At 42.5% G+C, this 17,643-nt stretch overlaps 1 protein-coding gene across 13 annotated transcripts in view; it reads right to left on the bottom strand.

The window, feature by feature from the left end:
* The window catches only part of trpm3 (transient receptor potential cation channel, subfamily M, member 3), a 90,033-nt gene that overhangs the window by 41,306 nt on the left and 31,084 nt on the right, over nucleotides 1-17,643 (bottom strand). For all 13 annotated transcript variants that reach the window (XM_031570270.2, XM_031570271.2, XM_031570263.2 and 10 more), the window contains exons 2-6: nucleotides 3,941-4,020; nucleotides 3,542-3,743; nucleotides 2,594-2,807; nucleotides 2,037-2,161; nucleotides 946-1,117 (exon numbers count right to left, since the gene is read on the bottom strand). In XM_031570270.2, coding sequence (XP_031426130.1) covers nucleotides 946-1,117; nucleotides 2,037-2,161; nucleotides 2,594-2,807; nucleotides 3,542-3,743; nucleotides 3,941-4,020 — 793 coding nt within the window. The remainder of the gene's footprint in view (nucleotides 1-945; nucleotides 1,118-2,036; nucleotides 2,162-2,593; nucleotides 2,808-3,541; nucleotides 3,744-3,940; nucleotides 4,021-17,643) is intronic.

The raw sequence follows: 17,643 nt of genomic DNA, 5'->3' as shown, positions 1-17,643 counted from the left end.
GTATTCATGAATAGCTGGGGTTCCATCCAACCCTTTAATGCTAATTTTGACCCCATTGATTTGGAAATCCTGAGTGGAAACACTTACAATTCCCATATATTGATTCGCTAGAGGGGGTGGATGGAGTCTCAATTCACATACATTGAGAACATAAATTCACATTTATTGCAATTTTATTAGGTGTTTCCATTAAAGCTGCCCGGGCAACCTTACGTTTTCATCCCACAGCTGTTCACAACTCCTCCCTTGGTTTGGTGAGCGACCATTTTAAATTGGCATTTCACAGCTGATAGAAACGCGCACAGGAGCTCATTCTCTTCAGCTGAATTTGCTGGGCATTAGGTGTCCTACACCTCCTCCCTCCCTCGCTCTCATTTTTCACATGACACTACGTGCATAGCTCGCAGATGCATTTTTTCGTCCCCTAGACATTTTTTCCGCGTTTTTTTTTTTTCTTCAAATAAATTCAACATTAAATGTAACCTTGTTTGTCTCATTTTATGTTACGACTACAGCCGGTTGTAACATAAAAGTGGGAGCTCGTTTGGGATAGCATTCGTTTTTTTGCGGGGGAACATGTGACTGAGTTGGACAGAAACCCCGCTATTATCTCATTCATGCACATTCCAGTGTTAGAGATTGAACCAATAAAAAGAATTGCATTCACATGTTATGCAAGCAAAACCTCAAAAGGATGGTGTCATTTTTCAAAAAGAAAATCATGCTAATCATGCTTTCATAATACATTCCATAGCACAGTGTGGTGCTTCATGTCTCTTGGACATGTGAGGTTTGTGCTGTAATGACACGACCCCATGGTCCTACTGATGCCCTCACTGGTGTTGATCAGTAACATCTATTTGCTATTGCTGGCTGTTTGGTTGGGTCAACATGACTCGAGTGGGACCTCTGCCCCGTGTGCCCCAGCTGCTGTGCTCTACTCACGAGTGTTGATCTTCTGCAGGGAGATGTGCTTCTCCAGCTGCCGGCGAAGCTTCACCTCTGCCCCGTACTTCCCCGTGGTGCCGTTGTCAGCCAGGATGAAGTGGGAGTGCAGGCTGTTCAGGACGGTCAGCTTGCTCAGTGGATTGGACATGGTCTGATAGGGCCTGACCACCTGAGACATGGGTTTGGTACAAATAAACACACACACACAACCACCCACCCATTCACACACACACAACCACACACACATTCACACACACACAAACACACACACACACACGCACAAATGCACAAATGTGAAGGCATGTATCACTGACAAAAACGCAAAGCAGTGCAGTTAATCTCGCCACTGCCTAATACACAAAAGCCATGCTGTTGTAGTTATTTCTAATGATTATAAATCAAAGAGTCCTTCGTTTTTCTTTCCCTAACCCATATAAAAAAACACACAATCTCCCTTTTTGGATCTCATTTCATCTGAGTGCACATTGTAAACACTGCTCTCAGCTTTTAACATGGCAGCTGTTTTCTCACTGCCTCCGCACCGCTGCGGCTCCGTCCCTCAACAACATGATGCAAGCGCACACAGACAGGGAAGTAGAAAAAGAAAAAGAGGGGAAAGAGAGAGAGAGAGAGAGGAAAGGGTAAGTGGAGGAAATGGAAGTCATAAATATGGAATCCCAGCAGCCGACGCTTATGTGTTCATTTGCCTATTTGAGCCCTCTCTGAGTGTCTGGTGGCGTTATGTAATGGGAAATTAGCATTCCTCAGTAGAGGCAATAAGAACCATGGAAAAAGATCTAATGGAGGAGCGACTCCCAGCCCCCCAGTCATTTAATAAGACTCTGAGTGAGATCCTGTGGCTGAGGTCTGCAGCTGTGGGTACTCACGGCCTGCCATATTTACAAAGCCTCCAGATAGCAGCACACACCTACACACACACCAACACACACACACACACACACACACACACACACACACACACACACACACACACACACACACACACACACACACACACACACAATCACACACACAATCACACAATCACACACGCTTCACTTCACTCTCTCTTCACTGTAATCACTCACATCCTTGCCCACGAGGTCTTCCAGATTCTCCACAATGCCCCAAGGGGCGATCCCGATGGTGCAGATCTTTCCACGAGATTTGGAGGCATGGTCCTTGAGTGCGTCTCCGACATGTCGGATGACCCCTGCGTCGGTGGAAAAAGAGCAAAATAGAAGGCTTGAGACTTTGAGCTGACATGAAAGGCAAACACTCTATCTGGCTGGGGAATTACACTGCCTGCTCCCTTGGTTGCATAGGCCCCAGGTCTGCACTCAATCCCTGTCAAGGGGGGCAGTAGGCTTCTCCCCCACCTCCTACCTGACTCTTTCTACACTCATTATTCACACACAGGTTTTGTGACAGGGATCACATTATTTTTAGCCATCAGTGTTTTCTTTATTTTTTTTCTTCTCTTTTTTGCCTCTCTGCCCTTTAAGTCCTTTCAGTAAGCTCTCTCAAGGGCTTGTAGCACTGCATTGGAGTCGTGACCTGATAGAAACTCATGTCTGTCAGGAAAGGCTAGTGTAAGCCAAGCCGAGCTCTTCAGAGCACGCAGCACCCAGAACCCAGCATGCACCTGTGTTGGCCCCTCCTGTGAAGATCCACGCGCCAGTTGTCATGGCGGCCTTGATGAGCCCCTTGCCGAAAACCTGCTTGAGTTTGGGCTGGAGCTCGAAGTTCTGCAGCCCCCCATGGACCGAGATGAGCAGCTTGGGAAGATCCAGCTGCCATTCCTTCGTCATCAGGTGCAGCAGCAGATCAGGCTTGGTGTCATAGGAGACCCGTACATACTGGATGGGACGACAGTTCACACGAATAACACGTTGCAACGATATCATCTCTTCAGTGTTTAACAATGGCATTTGAGACCCGTACATACTGGATGGGACGACAGTTCACACGAATAACACATTGCAACGATATCATCTCTTCAGTGTTTAACAATTTCATATCAAACTGGATGTAATGGTGGGATTTTTCTATTTCCACTTTTATATGTGCTTTCCTTCCTGTTAGCATCACTTTCTAAAAAAAGGAGCTTGTTTGTAAAGAAGAAGTGGTCTTTGTGAGACTCTTTTTGAATTAAAAAATGGGAGGGGGAATCTAATCCACGACATACAAAGCGCATCAAGTAATTTCTCAAAGAAATTAAAGAAACAATGTCAGCATTATGTTGGCAAGCTTGTGGATTATTCAGTAATTGAAGAATCCGAACAGATAAGATTTGCCTATCATGTGTACTTTGGTAACCCAATCATGATCTCTTTTTTCAAATGCAATTTGCAGTGAGATCAATTCCCTTTGCGAAAGGCACATGAATAAATTTCCTTGAAATACTGAATCCACTTTACGATTTCTGTGATCAAATTTACAACGTGCCTTTCTTAGGCCGCCATACACAAACCGTTTAATATTGATCACGAACGCTGGCTGTGACCACATTTGTGAGTTACAAGTCTGATATGCTTTCAATCAATTTCAAAAGTCTGAGGCTTTATAACAGTCGTGAGCTGAACAGCTTTACCATTGCCTTGTTGGAATGGCCCCCGCCTTGGAACTCGATGGTGCCGAAGGCATCGGTTGGGCTGAGCTGTGTATGCTTGCTGATCGACCATTTCTCGGAAAGGCTGTCATTCTTTGGTAACCGCTCCGACTTGTCATTTTGATTGGAGGAGATGCTGGGGGGCAGGCCCACATGCTGGCCAATCAAACGACCACAACAGCACCTGCAGGGAGAGAAGAGTCAACTCAACTGTTGGATGTCAAACACGTAGTGACATTGTTGCATTTCCTGTGCAGGGGGCACTATGGAAAGACAATGTCTTGCTGTGGTTCAGTTCTCTCAGTTTATTTATGAACATATCCACACTGAAACGCTTCAAATCTGACCAGAACATTTTCAATACAAGTCTACCATACATACCTATGGGGGTCTTTGGCGCTCACTATGATATGAACACATTCTCTCTTGCTGAATGCTCTCTCAATCCAGGACTTCTGCGCCTTGACAGGAAACAAAAATGAAAGGAAAGAAAACAAAGATAAACATTGGACACATAGAAGACGTCCCTCCATTTTTGTTCTGCACGCCCTCTGATGCACATGGGAACCCAGATAAGCCCTGGATTTTTCTCAACTCCATCACCTGACTGGCAGATGCATACCAAGATACTGCTCATTGACATGCAACAGTGTTCTCCTCAATCAATTTACATACTCACTGTTAACACGCACATCAAAACGTGCTCAAAGGTCAGAATGGGATTACACGCCTTTAACATATTCTAATGTGTTTGAGAAATTATTTTTTATAGGACAATCATTATCAGTTGTTTGCAGGGTTAATTTCCTTCTCTCTTCGGAGCCCTCTTATGAAATGCTGCGAGTGGAATTAGAATTTATATTAGAATTGAATAAACATTAGATCTATTCATTTGCCTGGCTGATTTGGAGTTGGTTGTTTCGTCTAAACTTACAAAACTACATTACTGCCATTGCAAAGTGGAATGTGATGGAAAAGTCTTATCACAATGCCTCCTGCCTAGGGTTAGTGTGGTGATCCGTGTGGAGGGTTTTAGAAATGGGAGATAAGTATGTCAGTGTTGCCTGGACTACAAAAGAGACTTCTCACTGTCTTTTTCCTTAGATCTCTGTGTTGTATTGTATAACACTGAGCTGAAGATAAGATGTTTGCCTGAGGAGATACCCTATTATAGAACACCTGCAGGAGGGAATGGTGAAAAGTGTTTGGTGAGAAAAGGTCATAGTAAGGTAGCTCGAATAATGTTTTTTGGGAACACAGAAATCATCACACACATGAACGCATACTTCAGACACAACATAAATCTGACAAATCTAACAAAGTAAAGCAGCATACAGGACTGCTTCATGTTGAGTTCTTCAGTGTAGTACTTAAGTTAAGCCAGGTGGTAAGTACTTGGTGTCATTCGACATGAAGAAGTGGACGGATGAATTACACTAGGCCATAGAGTATGATAGACAGGGATTATGGCCTTTACACCTGCGAATCAAACCCGAATAACAAGACCATACAGCATTGTGTGTGTGTTTGTGAGGCTGTGTGATTTTGTGTGTTTGTGAGTGTGTGTGTGTTTGTTCAACCCTTATTCATTTCGGATTCCCTGAGCTGTTTGTACAGGGGTTGCCCCTAACACAAGAGAGCATGCTCATTTTCTGCCTGTAGGCCTGCAGGCCAGCATTCCAACACCCCAAATATCAGCTCAGCCTGCCATCCCCTGTGTACTGTGACTTCACAGGGCACCAGTACACTTGGCCTAACACCAAGTGCAACCATTAGTCTTTAAAAAGAAGTTAGTGATAGGAAGGGGATGGGAGGGGAGCGGAGGGGAGGGGTGGGAGATCAGCTTCATAGAGTAGACTTAACCCGATGACTCAGCAATCTGGAGCGCATCACTGACAGGGCGCATTCATGTATCTTTACGCTGCTGTGCACACGTACAAAGTAGATCTGCGCTCAACATGATACTTTGTGACAGTTCTGGCTGTTCTCAGCTTTGGTCTGGTAGACAGTGAAAAGCAGCATGTAACTGCAACACATAATAGCGCAACAGGAAATCAATGCAAATCACATTCTTTCAGACCAAGCTGTGAGGGAACAAACACAATAAACTCAATAAGGTTTTATCTCAGGTATTATTCCTTCGTATCTTTCTTCACGCTTCGTAAACCTCCTGTTCTACCCACACTCCACGCTTTCCCCTCTGAACTGAACTTTCAGAGCATAATTGGCAGACAGCTTTTAAGCACACATTTAATTAAACTGTATTTATGAAGAGTAGTTGCAGACCCCCCTACAAAGAACCCTGCCAAGATGAAAGATATGGATTCGCTGAGAGTGAGCAGTAATGACTGCCCGGCAGATTTTTTTTAGGTACAACCACCAGTTGCTGAAATGGACAGTTGTTGCACCGTTAGTGTCCCTCTTTCTCTTCATGGCTCTTGGCCTTTGTTTGTCTATTTTGACATGATTCGTCAGGGTCTCTGTTTATGAAAGCCAGCCACCCAAACACAGTGCCATAATTAAGATTTACCTGTGGGTTCTCACCACCTAGGATGAGAGAACAGATTTGCTCTTTGCTGGAAGTCGTCGGGTTAGGCAAAACAATACACAGGCAAGCCTGTAGAAAAAAATGGCATTTAAAAAAAAAAAAGCAGCTCTGATTTGTGGAGACTGATTATTCAACACAAAGATAGTTTTTGAACCATTAAAACATGGATTGGGTTCCCAGAGGGAGTAGATCACCCCTAATTATTCATAACCAAGTATTTATGCTCCCTTTCTGCAGGGATGAACTTTTCTTTTCAAACTGGCTAACAAAAGATTAACAGACTCTCCCTGCTTTCAATTAGATACGTTTTGTCAAGATTTAACAACAAAAAGATGTCCTTATCTCATCCTTCCAACCGAACGAAACATAAGAATCTATAGATATTACCTGAACAGATAATTGAAACAGCACACACTTTCACTTACAAACGGCCCTTCAAAGAAACAACCTCTATTACCGGCTTGGAAAAGATTATTTCGGTTTTCCTCTACCTGACTGCCCGCTCCGTTCCAATAGCATATTGTCCAGTAGATTAAATATCAGGGTCAGTAGTGGAAGTGGAGGTGCGGTGTCCTCTGCCTGCCCGGTGCTCTCCCCCTGATGGGGCAGCTAGCATCCTGTCCCTTCTGCTTGGTTGACTGGACAGCTTTGGAGTAAGAGATCTGCATATGTGGCCCAGTGGGCTCCCTGAAATATGCCTGGGATGTTGGGATTAGCCCCATCACAGGGTTCCTGGGTTAAAACAACTCGAGCCAGGACGCCCCCCTACCCCACCCACCCACCCACCTCTCTGCTCCTCCTCTTCCAATCCGACGCCCCAACAACAACAAATCCCCAATGGCAGGATCTTGCTGGGTACACTGTGCCACCCCCCCCCCTCCACCCGACCCCCACTCCCCATACCTCCTCCCCTTCCAACACCAAACAAACACACACACACACACACACACACACACAGCAGCAGAAACAGCAAACCTTGCACCATAAAGCACTCAAAATTACTTTGAACTAATCCTTCACAAAGTTTTGCAGCAATAAAAGTATTTGCTCTCACTGCGGTCGAAGGCCAGCTGCCATATCAGGATTTCACAAGAAAGCTTGACTCATCGGCACGCTTAACTCAGCGGAAGCCTTAAAGGACCTTCCAAAGTTATGACGGAAGTGTGCTCTCAAGGCCTTGTGTGTGTGTGTATATGTGTATATGTGTATACAGTATGTGTATATGTGTTTGTGTGTGTGTGTGTGTGTGGCAAAAGATTAACAATGCTTGTCACTACGTTCCCCTGACACTCTGTAATTACTATCGTTTTGCTGACATGCCAACACGGCAGCAAGGCGTTCCCATCTGAAAAGGCAACTTTTTGCAGAGACGCACGCAAGCCGGGGCTGTCTGTCAACCCCCTGCCACACACCTCAATAAGACTGGAGGAGAGGAGAGCAGGTTGAGTCTGCCAGGGCCGCGGGGGCAGAGCACAGCACAGTTAGATTAAACTCGCTGCTCCCTCTCTTCTATAAGTGCAGTAGTTGTAGTGCAGCCTACTTGGCCACACTCTTTCCCTATAAATATGCAGGTTTAGACATTCAGCTACCACCAGTAGCCATGATTATATCCAGCCATAATAACATGCAGGAATATATCTAGCAAGATAGCTTTGTATCGTTAACATAGCAGCATAGTATAGTATAGTATAGTATAGTATAGTAAAGTATAGTAAAGTATAGTATAGTATAGTAAAGTATAGTATAGTATAGTATAGTATAGTATAGTAGTATAGTATAGTAAAGTATATTCAACCAATACACATTCACACATACTGTACCTAGTCCAGGCCTGGCAAGTGTTTCAACCTTTCTAGAACATGTGACTACAAACCAGAAAAACCTAATAACTTCACTTAAGACCATGCCATTATCTGTCTGATAATTGAAGACAGGAAAACAACATGACAGGGCCACCAGGTAGACCACAACAACCAAACAGTGGGAATAAAACAAACAATAAAACACGCGGATACTGACTGAGTCCTCAATCTCTCCTTTAGGCCCAAATCTCATCACACAGACATAAAGCCTCTTTCTAAAGACGGCATTTAGAGATAGGAAATGTCTAGGTAATGCATAGTGTGTTATGCATTGGTATTATTTGAGAAAATGTCCCTATTGTCACACTCTCATGCTGCAGCCAATTTATTGGTTGATTAAATCACACCAATAAAACCAATACAGACATTTATGTGAACACCCCACCCCAAATTCAACCATGGTCAGCAACTATCATTTCACACCCAGCGAGGAAAATTATATCGGCCATTTTTATGGCCCTTCTGACTGGCCAGATAAATGTCCCCACCTCACAGGTACATATTCTTGTAGGATGGATAGGATTCTTATACATCATGAATTACGACAACCTATTGTGTTCAACTATAAGGGAGGGAAATTGGATCAGCCACACCAAAATTCTGTATGTGGTATAATATATTGCTTTGTGATACACAAGGCAGACTATGTGGTAAACAGGTTTTTATTTTTACACCCTTCAGGGATCTAACAAACCAACTCTGTTATTACTGTTAGATGAAGTCCTAACGTCGTCCTCTCTGTATGCCTTATCAGATGATTTCTTATCAGAGGGGGCAATTTTGTGTCACCTACAATTGAATTGCTGTAATCATGAATGAATTTTCATTCAACAAAATGCTGCCGTAAATGCGATACTGGATATCTACTGCTGCACGTCAGGTATAAACCAATGAACTGTCAAAATGATAATGATAGGTTATTTAACTCTCTCCTGGCTGTAACTGTGATACATGGTGTTTCATATAATATGCAATGATTAAACATGAACAGTCACATGAAAAAAACAAAAAACAGAAATAGATTGCGCATGGGAACAAACATTAAAGTACTTCATAATCTTCAAGTATATTGTAGCAATACTTAGTTCAAACTATACAAATAGATCTATTGATGTTATGCAATTATATCATATAACGCACATTATAGTAAACATTCCTGTAATTTGCCACTTTCGTTGTGAATGGGTACGGGTCACTGTCACTTGACGAACAACTCAAACCTTTTGAGATGTAGTTTTGGTCATCAGCACATGCTAGCCGGACCAGGTGAAAGTTCTCTGGTTGCAAGGGGCACTTGCCCTGAGTCCACTCCCTATGTTCGGAGCCACTTGATCAGGCCACATTCCTTTGTGGGTTAATTTAATGTGGATTACAGCATTATTCGTGCTCTCCCCTCAGCTCCCTCTAATTAAAGCCTCCACAGATTAGTTAAAGACTGTTTATCCCAGGGCGTTCTGTGGGGCTAAAAATGCAGCCGGTTGCTTTCGCCTGGTACAAAAGAGCAGCTTGCAAAACTCCTGAAGCAAATCTCTGGGGTGTCGAGGTTAGGGGGTGGGGGCATAGGAAATTCCTGCAGAATTTACTGCTCCGTGTTTCAGTGAAGGCTTATTACTGGAACTAGGAAATGATTTATAGGTAGGGTGGATAAATTAGAGCTGTCTGCCTGGCTACCCCCCCACCCCACCCACCCCCCTCCCCCAATGGCTCCTTTGTTTTCTAAAGTCTCTGTTATCATCTAAGAGAGCTTTGCCGTGAAATGCCTAATCGATAAACACCTTCTACAGAGCAACAGAGGAAGCACTCAGGGCAAACAGCGGACCAGTCGCTGCTGGGAACTAAGGAACTGTGAGGAAAAGGGAAAGTTCTAATCAAGCTATCCTCGTAAATACCCTCTAAATGTCTGCTCTGAGATACCGAAGGAATGGATTTCCTGCAGCAAAAGCTGTTAAAGCGTTACACCTGTTTTTGAGTTCTGAAAAAAAACTGGACATTGTTTTACTGATATTCTGGTTTAGTTACAAGTGTACTAATATACTAAATTGCGTAACAAATTGCAGCCCACCAATAAGAACAGCTGGCCTATCTTTTGTGTTTTGACTGATACAAGCTTGTTTGTCAATAAAGCAGTCTATGAATTGAACTTGTGAGGTTGTTATTTTATTGCAGATGTATTCATCAAGTTGCACACACAAAATGCAAAACTGAAAAGATGTTAAGCACAGGACAATCTGTCTTTGTAGTGGTCAATAACTGCTTCATGCCACCACATCTGCAACATACTATACATGAATCCACCCTTCATCTAGAACAATAAAAAAACTATAATTTTCATTCCCTATCATTATCTATTCACAATTAGTTCCATTACTTATGCTTCATAAAGCCCATCAAAGTATTATGAATGCTGCATGTACAATTCATCAACTTTATATTTCATTCACACAGATACACACCACACACACACACACACACACACACACACACCACACACACGCACGCACGCACACACACACACACACACACACACACACACACGCACACACACACACACACACACACACACACTCTCACACACACACACACACACACACACACACACACACACACACACACACACACACACACACACACACATATCCAGGTCTCTCCAAGACAGCATCTCAAAGGTATTTCAAAGTGATTCTTCACTCATGCAAATAACATGAGATCAAACCAATCTCATGTCAAATTTAGTGCACTTTATCTTGTGCAGACCCTTGACACTCAGTCCCTTGATATTCAAAACCACAATGTGTGTTTATGTGTGTGAGTGTGTGTGTGTGTGTGTGTGTGTGTGTGTGTGTGTGCGAGGATGGATTATGCATTTGTGTACTCTTTGCACACAAGTACACATGAAGAAACACAAGTACTGACTATAGCGCAACTTCATTAGCTAAATGGACAAAGTAATAACGATCACGGTAGCTATGCTTACTAAAAAACTGACAGCTATTGATATTCTTGCCATGCTAGTAAATATAGGCAGCAGAGTGGTGTGAAGGTAAGCAGATGTTTGTTTATTGTTATTGTTTGTTGTTTATATGTCTCTGTATTAGTGTACATATGTGTTATTATGATTGTAGATGTAGACATGTGTGTTCATGTATGCTCTTTTGTATACAAGAGGGTATCTGTGTGCACGTCTCTCTCTCTCTCTTTATCTCTCTCTCTCTCTCTCTCTCTCTCTGTGTGTGTGTGTGTGTGTGTGTGTTTGCGGGTGCGAGGAGACAGACGCAAACACAATAATTGAACGGCTGAAGCAGAAGGACGGAGCTTGTTTTAGCCGTGTCATTCCCAATACATCTCCCCCCTGCAGAATAAGCACGGGCCCCCTTTCCCATAGGCCTGCACAAAGCCAGGCACGGCGCCATCTCAAGCGGCCCATAATCACTTGTGGCAAGGCCATTCTGTGGGCTACAGCTGAGAACATGACCGCCTAATGCTGCCTGCCTCCCCTCCCCAGCAAGGCAGCTATCAGGGGAAAGCACGGAGCAAGAGAGGGCCGCAAATAACCAATCTGCCAACATGATAAGAAGCTTCAGCGCGCCAAATTGCTCGCGGTATCTATATCGGCCGAAATAAATTGGCGCTTTTTCAATTTCATACAGCACACATAGGATGAAGAAAAAAAAAATGTCCTGATGCACACACTACTGTAAATAGGAACAAGAAAGTTCTCTCTAACCACTAATTTGGATCTCATGATTTGAAGCCTAAATGTTTGATACACTGCACACTGCCCTGTAGTGTTTTTGAATGGCAGTCCCCTGTCATCTTCCATGTTAAGGCTAACATTCACAATGTGACTCTGATGGGGGAGGGCAGCAGGGCTTAGCACTTGGGGAAAATGGCGGCTGAAAGGGCTGTCACCAAACCGCAGTGGTCTGGGCCGTAAAGATGTCTGTCATATTGTCACAGCAGTGCTGTAATTTCTGGAATGAACTTAAACCTGGGCACTGTGAGTTCTCCTGTGTGACAGGCTGTAGAATGTATAACGAAGCATCTGAATCATTGTGTCAAATGACAGTGCTTCTTTGTAAATAGCATGCCTACAATACAGCAATACTACAGTAGTGCACTTAACATTAAGGCTTTTACTACAAAGAAGTCATATTTTACCTATGGGGAAAATTCCTTATTCCACTGACAGCAAAGGAACATAGTGAGATAAGTGGCGTAAAAAAAGTCCCGAGATGGAGGCGTATTAAGCAATCAGCATCTGCGGGCTGCATTTACAGTGGCGTAGATCGAAACAGTAAAGCATGACTCACTGAGATGTGGATGCGTCCATCATATCAGTCACGGAATAAATCAATGCCACTCTACAGTCACATGAAATGGCTACTTCTTCCCATGCACCCTGGGAGTTTCCACAAAGAGCCACATTCCTCCGCTAATCACAGACGGAGATCAATGTGTTTGACCATCACTTATCTTACAAGGTCCATCTCTGATGTAACCAGCGCGAAAGCATACATTTTAAATTACTCTCCTGATAGGTTAACAGATACTTGTGTCAGATTTGTCACATGGTCGATTTAAGCCCACACTTCTCTTAATTTCCTACATTCAGTCAGAGTTAAGTCAAGTAATTTATATTTACCGTATATAAGCACATTTAAGAATTGATTTTGAGTTAGGATAATGGGGACATTTACCAAATAACAACTGCATTCAAACAGTAAGCTATGGGGCGCCGTTTGTAAAATGTTGCACGTTCGAAAATCCTGCTCAGTTTTGCTACATTTAGCATTTTCATATGGAACAAAAAGCACGACAATATTCGAATGTCACTTTTTCAAGCATTTAGAGAGAAATTCATGTAAATTCATGCGATAACTTTTCCAAGGATATTTTTTGGCAGTAACACAAAGTTGTTAAATAATATAAATATTTCATCTAAATGTTAATGTTAAATGTAAATGTTAAATATTAATGTAAATGTTAAATGTAAATGTAAATGTTAAATATAAACGTAAATGTTCGATGTTATATATAAATGTTAAATATAAGTGTTAAATGTAAATGTTAAATGTAAATACAAATATCAAATGCTAAATGTAAATGTTAAATGTAAATGTTAAATGTAAATGTAAATGTTCAGTCTACATGTCAGACTTGACAACAGAACATTAGAATATTTACGGTAATTCATAGCTTTCAGTAACACTACCAGGGATACCTTGCGGGCAAAATGTGTCGACCAACAGTGGACATCGTCGAGCAGTGCAACCTACTCAATTACGATCGCCATCAAACACAGATCATACCACAATAGCCAGACAGAGATATCTAGAAAAAAAAAAAATTTTGGGAACCTGTGATCCCTTTACTGCACCCGCTGATATTTGTATTTCTGTAACGTCGTAGAAGTCCCTGCCTGAGCTCCAGTTTGGAGATATTTACATATATCTAATAGAAAATCCGTCCCCCTACACACCTCAAAAACTGAAAGCCTACCAAAAGCACAGATAGTAATTTAATTTTCAGAAGGGGATGGGTTAATAACGATGTCGTCTGGAAGGTGAAAACTAATAAACATCTTCATTATCAGAGCAAAGATGATTGCCATTGAATAGCTAGCTACCAGCTAGCGAGCTACATGCTGTTAGCTAGCAACATTTAGCCTACCCAACACTGTTCTTTATCATTTTACACAATTTCCTGGTTAACACAAGTACAACCACCTGGTCTGGCGAATGACAACTGAAATTATCTTCCCAAGTATTTTCTACTGGCATTGTAGTATTACCAGTTGGATGACAAAATACAGTAGCCTAGCCTAGTTGCTTAGGTACTTGTCGCAATCTCAGAGCAGAAACCGGGTAATCCAATTTTAATCGTGTTGATGCTTTGTTTCTTAACTTTATTTCTTGATCTATTCCCGTTTTAGGTAGTTATTCTGATGAATGAGGCGACCAAAACAGGGTTAATGCTTTTATTGCAAGCTCCAAAAAGAAGGCTAGTTTACTGCCCGCCTGAGAAAAGTTGACCCAGAAGACGTCTACAATCAGCTGGAAACAGCCGGGCTTGTCTCCTCGCCGATTTGAACAGCCAACCGAGCAACAACTGTCTGGCATTTTACTACCTATGTCAGACAATTTTAAAGCGGATATATTAAATAATCTTGAATGAAAGATGGTCAGTTCCAGTATAAATTCCAGTGGTAGACAGCTGTGGAGTGTATTTTCTTGCCTGCAAGCTGGTAATTCTGACGTGACGTGAAAACTATGAAAGCCAATTACCGTAAATATTGTAAGGTTCAGTCTTCAAATCTGACATGTAGACTGAACATTTAACATTTACATTTACATTTAACATTTACATTTACATTTAACATTTACATTTAACATTTACATTTAGCATTTACATTTAACATTTACATTTAACATTTATATATAACATTGAACATTTACGTTTATATTTAACATTTACATTTACATTTACATTTAACATTTACATTTATATTTAACATTTACATTTAGATGAAACATTCAACAACTTTGTGTTACTGCCAAAAAATATCCTTGGAAAAGTTATCGCATGAATTTACATGAATTTCTCTCTAAATGCTTGAAAAAGTGACATTCGAATATTGTCGTGCTTTTTGTTCCATATGAAAATGCTAAATGTAGCAAAACTGAGCAGGATTTTCGAACGTGCAACATTTTACAAACGGCGCCCCATAGTAAGCTGCAGGCTGGGTTCTGCATCTCATTACACCTTGTTTCAACCCAGCTTCTGTAATGGATAATGAATGATTTTAAAATATATTCATATACATTCCCATTAAAGTATGCAGCATCGTAAGATTAGTCCTATTTTAGATACATTAAAAAAGTGGTAAACACTCATTTAAATAAAAACAAAAAATGTGTACAAGTAGGTTTGTAGAGTTATGTCGTCACTTGTTATTAGAAAGCAATCAAAGCGCTGTCATTCATAACGGATGGATTATTATACATTACCCATGGTTTCATCATGAAACATAGATGTGAACCTTACATAAACCTCTCATCTCTTTTCACTCTGTTACATATTGATAGAGGTGTCAGAGCTATTGAGGACCCGGTCACGAAATTGAATCACCACTTTTTTTTTTTTGGCTTTGTTCCTGCTGAACATGTTCTGTCCTATTCTGTTGTTCTGTTCTTTTGGGGGCAAATGTGTTCCAACCCATTTCCCTCCTTTTTTAATTGCACCTGTGTTATTCTGTTGTAGGCTTTGAGGTGTCAGAAGGTGACGGCTGTGAAATTGCCTTTCGTTCCCCCTGACTCCGGGGCACACGTGGCTTTGAGATGCGTTAATAATAAAAAGGAGCCGTGTCAAAGATAACCTTGCATGGTCACTCCTTCCATCACTTCCACTTGACTCCTTTTCTATGCTTTCCTTTCTCCACAGCACTCCTCTCCTCCTCTCTCCCCCTTTTCTCTCCGGGCCACACTGAGCTTCTCCACCCATCACCTCCTCTTGTCCATTCTCTCTTTTTACCCTCCTCCCTCTTCCCTTAATTTCTCTCCTCCTCCTCCTCCTCCTCCTCCTCCTCCTCCTGCTGCTGCGGTCCACTATCTTAGCTCCCTCCCCCAAGATGGATGCATTCCACGAGTCAGTCACACACACTGTGGTTCTTATTAAATCGGTGGCCCCAGAGGGCTGCCTCTCCAGTGAGGACAGAAAGAGAGAGAGAGAGAGAGAGAGAGAGAGAGAGAGAGAGAGAGAGAGAGTGCAGATGGAGCGTGGCGCATGATCATCCTCAATGCTTTTTCGCTGCTAGGAATCACACACAGTGTGTCAAACTGTACACAGCCTCTGGGTCAGAATGATGGGCTATGCTTTTGGTCAAAAATGCAACATAGCAAAACTGACACTTCTAACCTTGTACTCGGTTCCTTCTGGTTTTGGACTCTGTCCATTGTCTAAAATCTTGGCGCTGTCTCCTTAGTAGTCCACCAAGCAAAGCAGCCCTCCAGACCACCCCAGCCTCCCTCAGCCTTCCTGCATTTCTGACAGATTCCCCAAGCCCTGATGGAAGCTCCACAACTGGCAGGCCATCAAAGTGGACGGTCATTGGTATTCACTCCACTTGACACGCCATGCGCAAGATCTATGGGCATCCTCTCTGACCTTGAGGACTTGCCACGCCTGGTTAATCATCAAGTGACGTCTTTCCCGGAAGCCATGCAGCCATGAAGGGAGGGGTAATTGGATGCTCAAAGTGACCCCTCATCCACTGTCATAGTGTTGCCAAAGAAGGACAGTCAAGAACCGCATTCAAGGTTAATTAACTCTTAATCTTCTCTAATCTCATCTCTTAACCATATCTCACTCGGAAAAGAGTAGCCTTTAGGGGAAGCGGATTGAATATGACGAATATCAGCTCCAAAGGCAGTGGAAACATACCAAGACCTGGCTAAATCTCCAGGCTGGATTTTTCTCACCCTGAACCAACATCTGTTGCCAACGAAAAAGGGGAGAGACAGATTTCCATAGTGTTCTCTTCTGAATGAAGTGAGTCATTCTGTTAATCTTAATCTCCATTATTAATCTTCATTCCAAAGTGCACTAATTCCATGCAAAAAATGGCATTACCTCTAAAGCTCAGGTCTCTGCTTATTCCCACAGACATTATGAAACTATAGCCCCGACCTGCATAACACTTCCTTTTAGAAACTTAAAATTAGCCTTTCGTATCTGGGGCAGTCTTTTTTTTCTGAAAGGTTTTCCAAGGACCCATGGCGTTTTTGGCCAGAAAAAAAAGAACTGAAAATGTCAACAGCCTACTGTCTATATGTTCACAGGAAAGAATTATTTCAAGGCATTATTTTCTTCTTAAATGCTTCCTGTTTCTCACAGTGGAAGTCGTGCCTCTCGCAGTGCACAGGGAAACACAAAATAAACCTCAACATCTGGCCACCTTCTGTGTGAAAGGAATGAAATCACACTTTCAATTTTGTAGATATAAGTGGACCTGCAGATGGCCGCCAGAGCAAAGAACAGTTTAATCTTTTCATTCTCTTTGCAAACACACACATCCTCTCTCTCTCTCTCTCTCTCTCCCTCTCGCCACATACACACACACACACACACACACACACACACACACACACACACATACTCTCTCTCTGTTTCCCTTCCACTCACACACACACAAACATACACACACACACATACACACACACACACACACACACACACACTCTCTCTCTCCCTCTCTCTCACACACACACACACCAGGTGTGTAGCATACGGATGTATGTGCTGGGATAGGAGAGAAAGAATATCACCATTGCAGCATTACTTATTTAGAACTGTCAATAGTTGTGGATGATGACACAGCCTACCTGACTTCCACACTGTGTACCTGGTCAAGTGAGCCATCCAGCTCCAATGTATCAAGCTCAACATTTACAGTACGCATTGTTAACGTCATTATTATGGGGAATTATTTTCTTTAATCCAGGGTATAATATCACCCCTGGCTCATCAGGACACTGCTATCAAGGGAGGGACATGATAATGAACATTAGCTGAGTCACTCTGGGAGAGACGCTTGTAAATTGCTTTGCTTGTGCTGAGCATCTGGCTGATTAAAGGGGACTTATTAATTATACTCTAGTTCAACACCGCATGAAGAC

Source organism: Clupea harengus, chromosome 7 (genome assembly GCF_900700415.2).
Source record: "Clupea harengus chromosome 7, Ch_v2.0.2, whole genome shotgun sequence".
NCBI classification, from domain to species: Eukaryota; Metazoa; Chordata; class Actinopteri; order Clupeiformes; family Clupeidae; genus Clupea; species Clupea harengus.
This window is presented reverse-complemented; position numbering and strand designations above follow the sequence as displayed.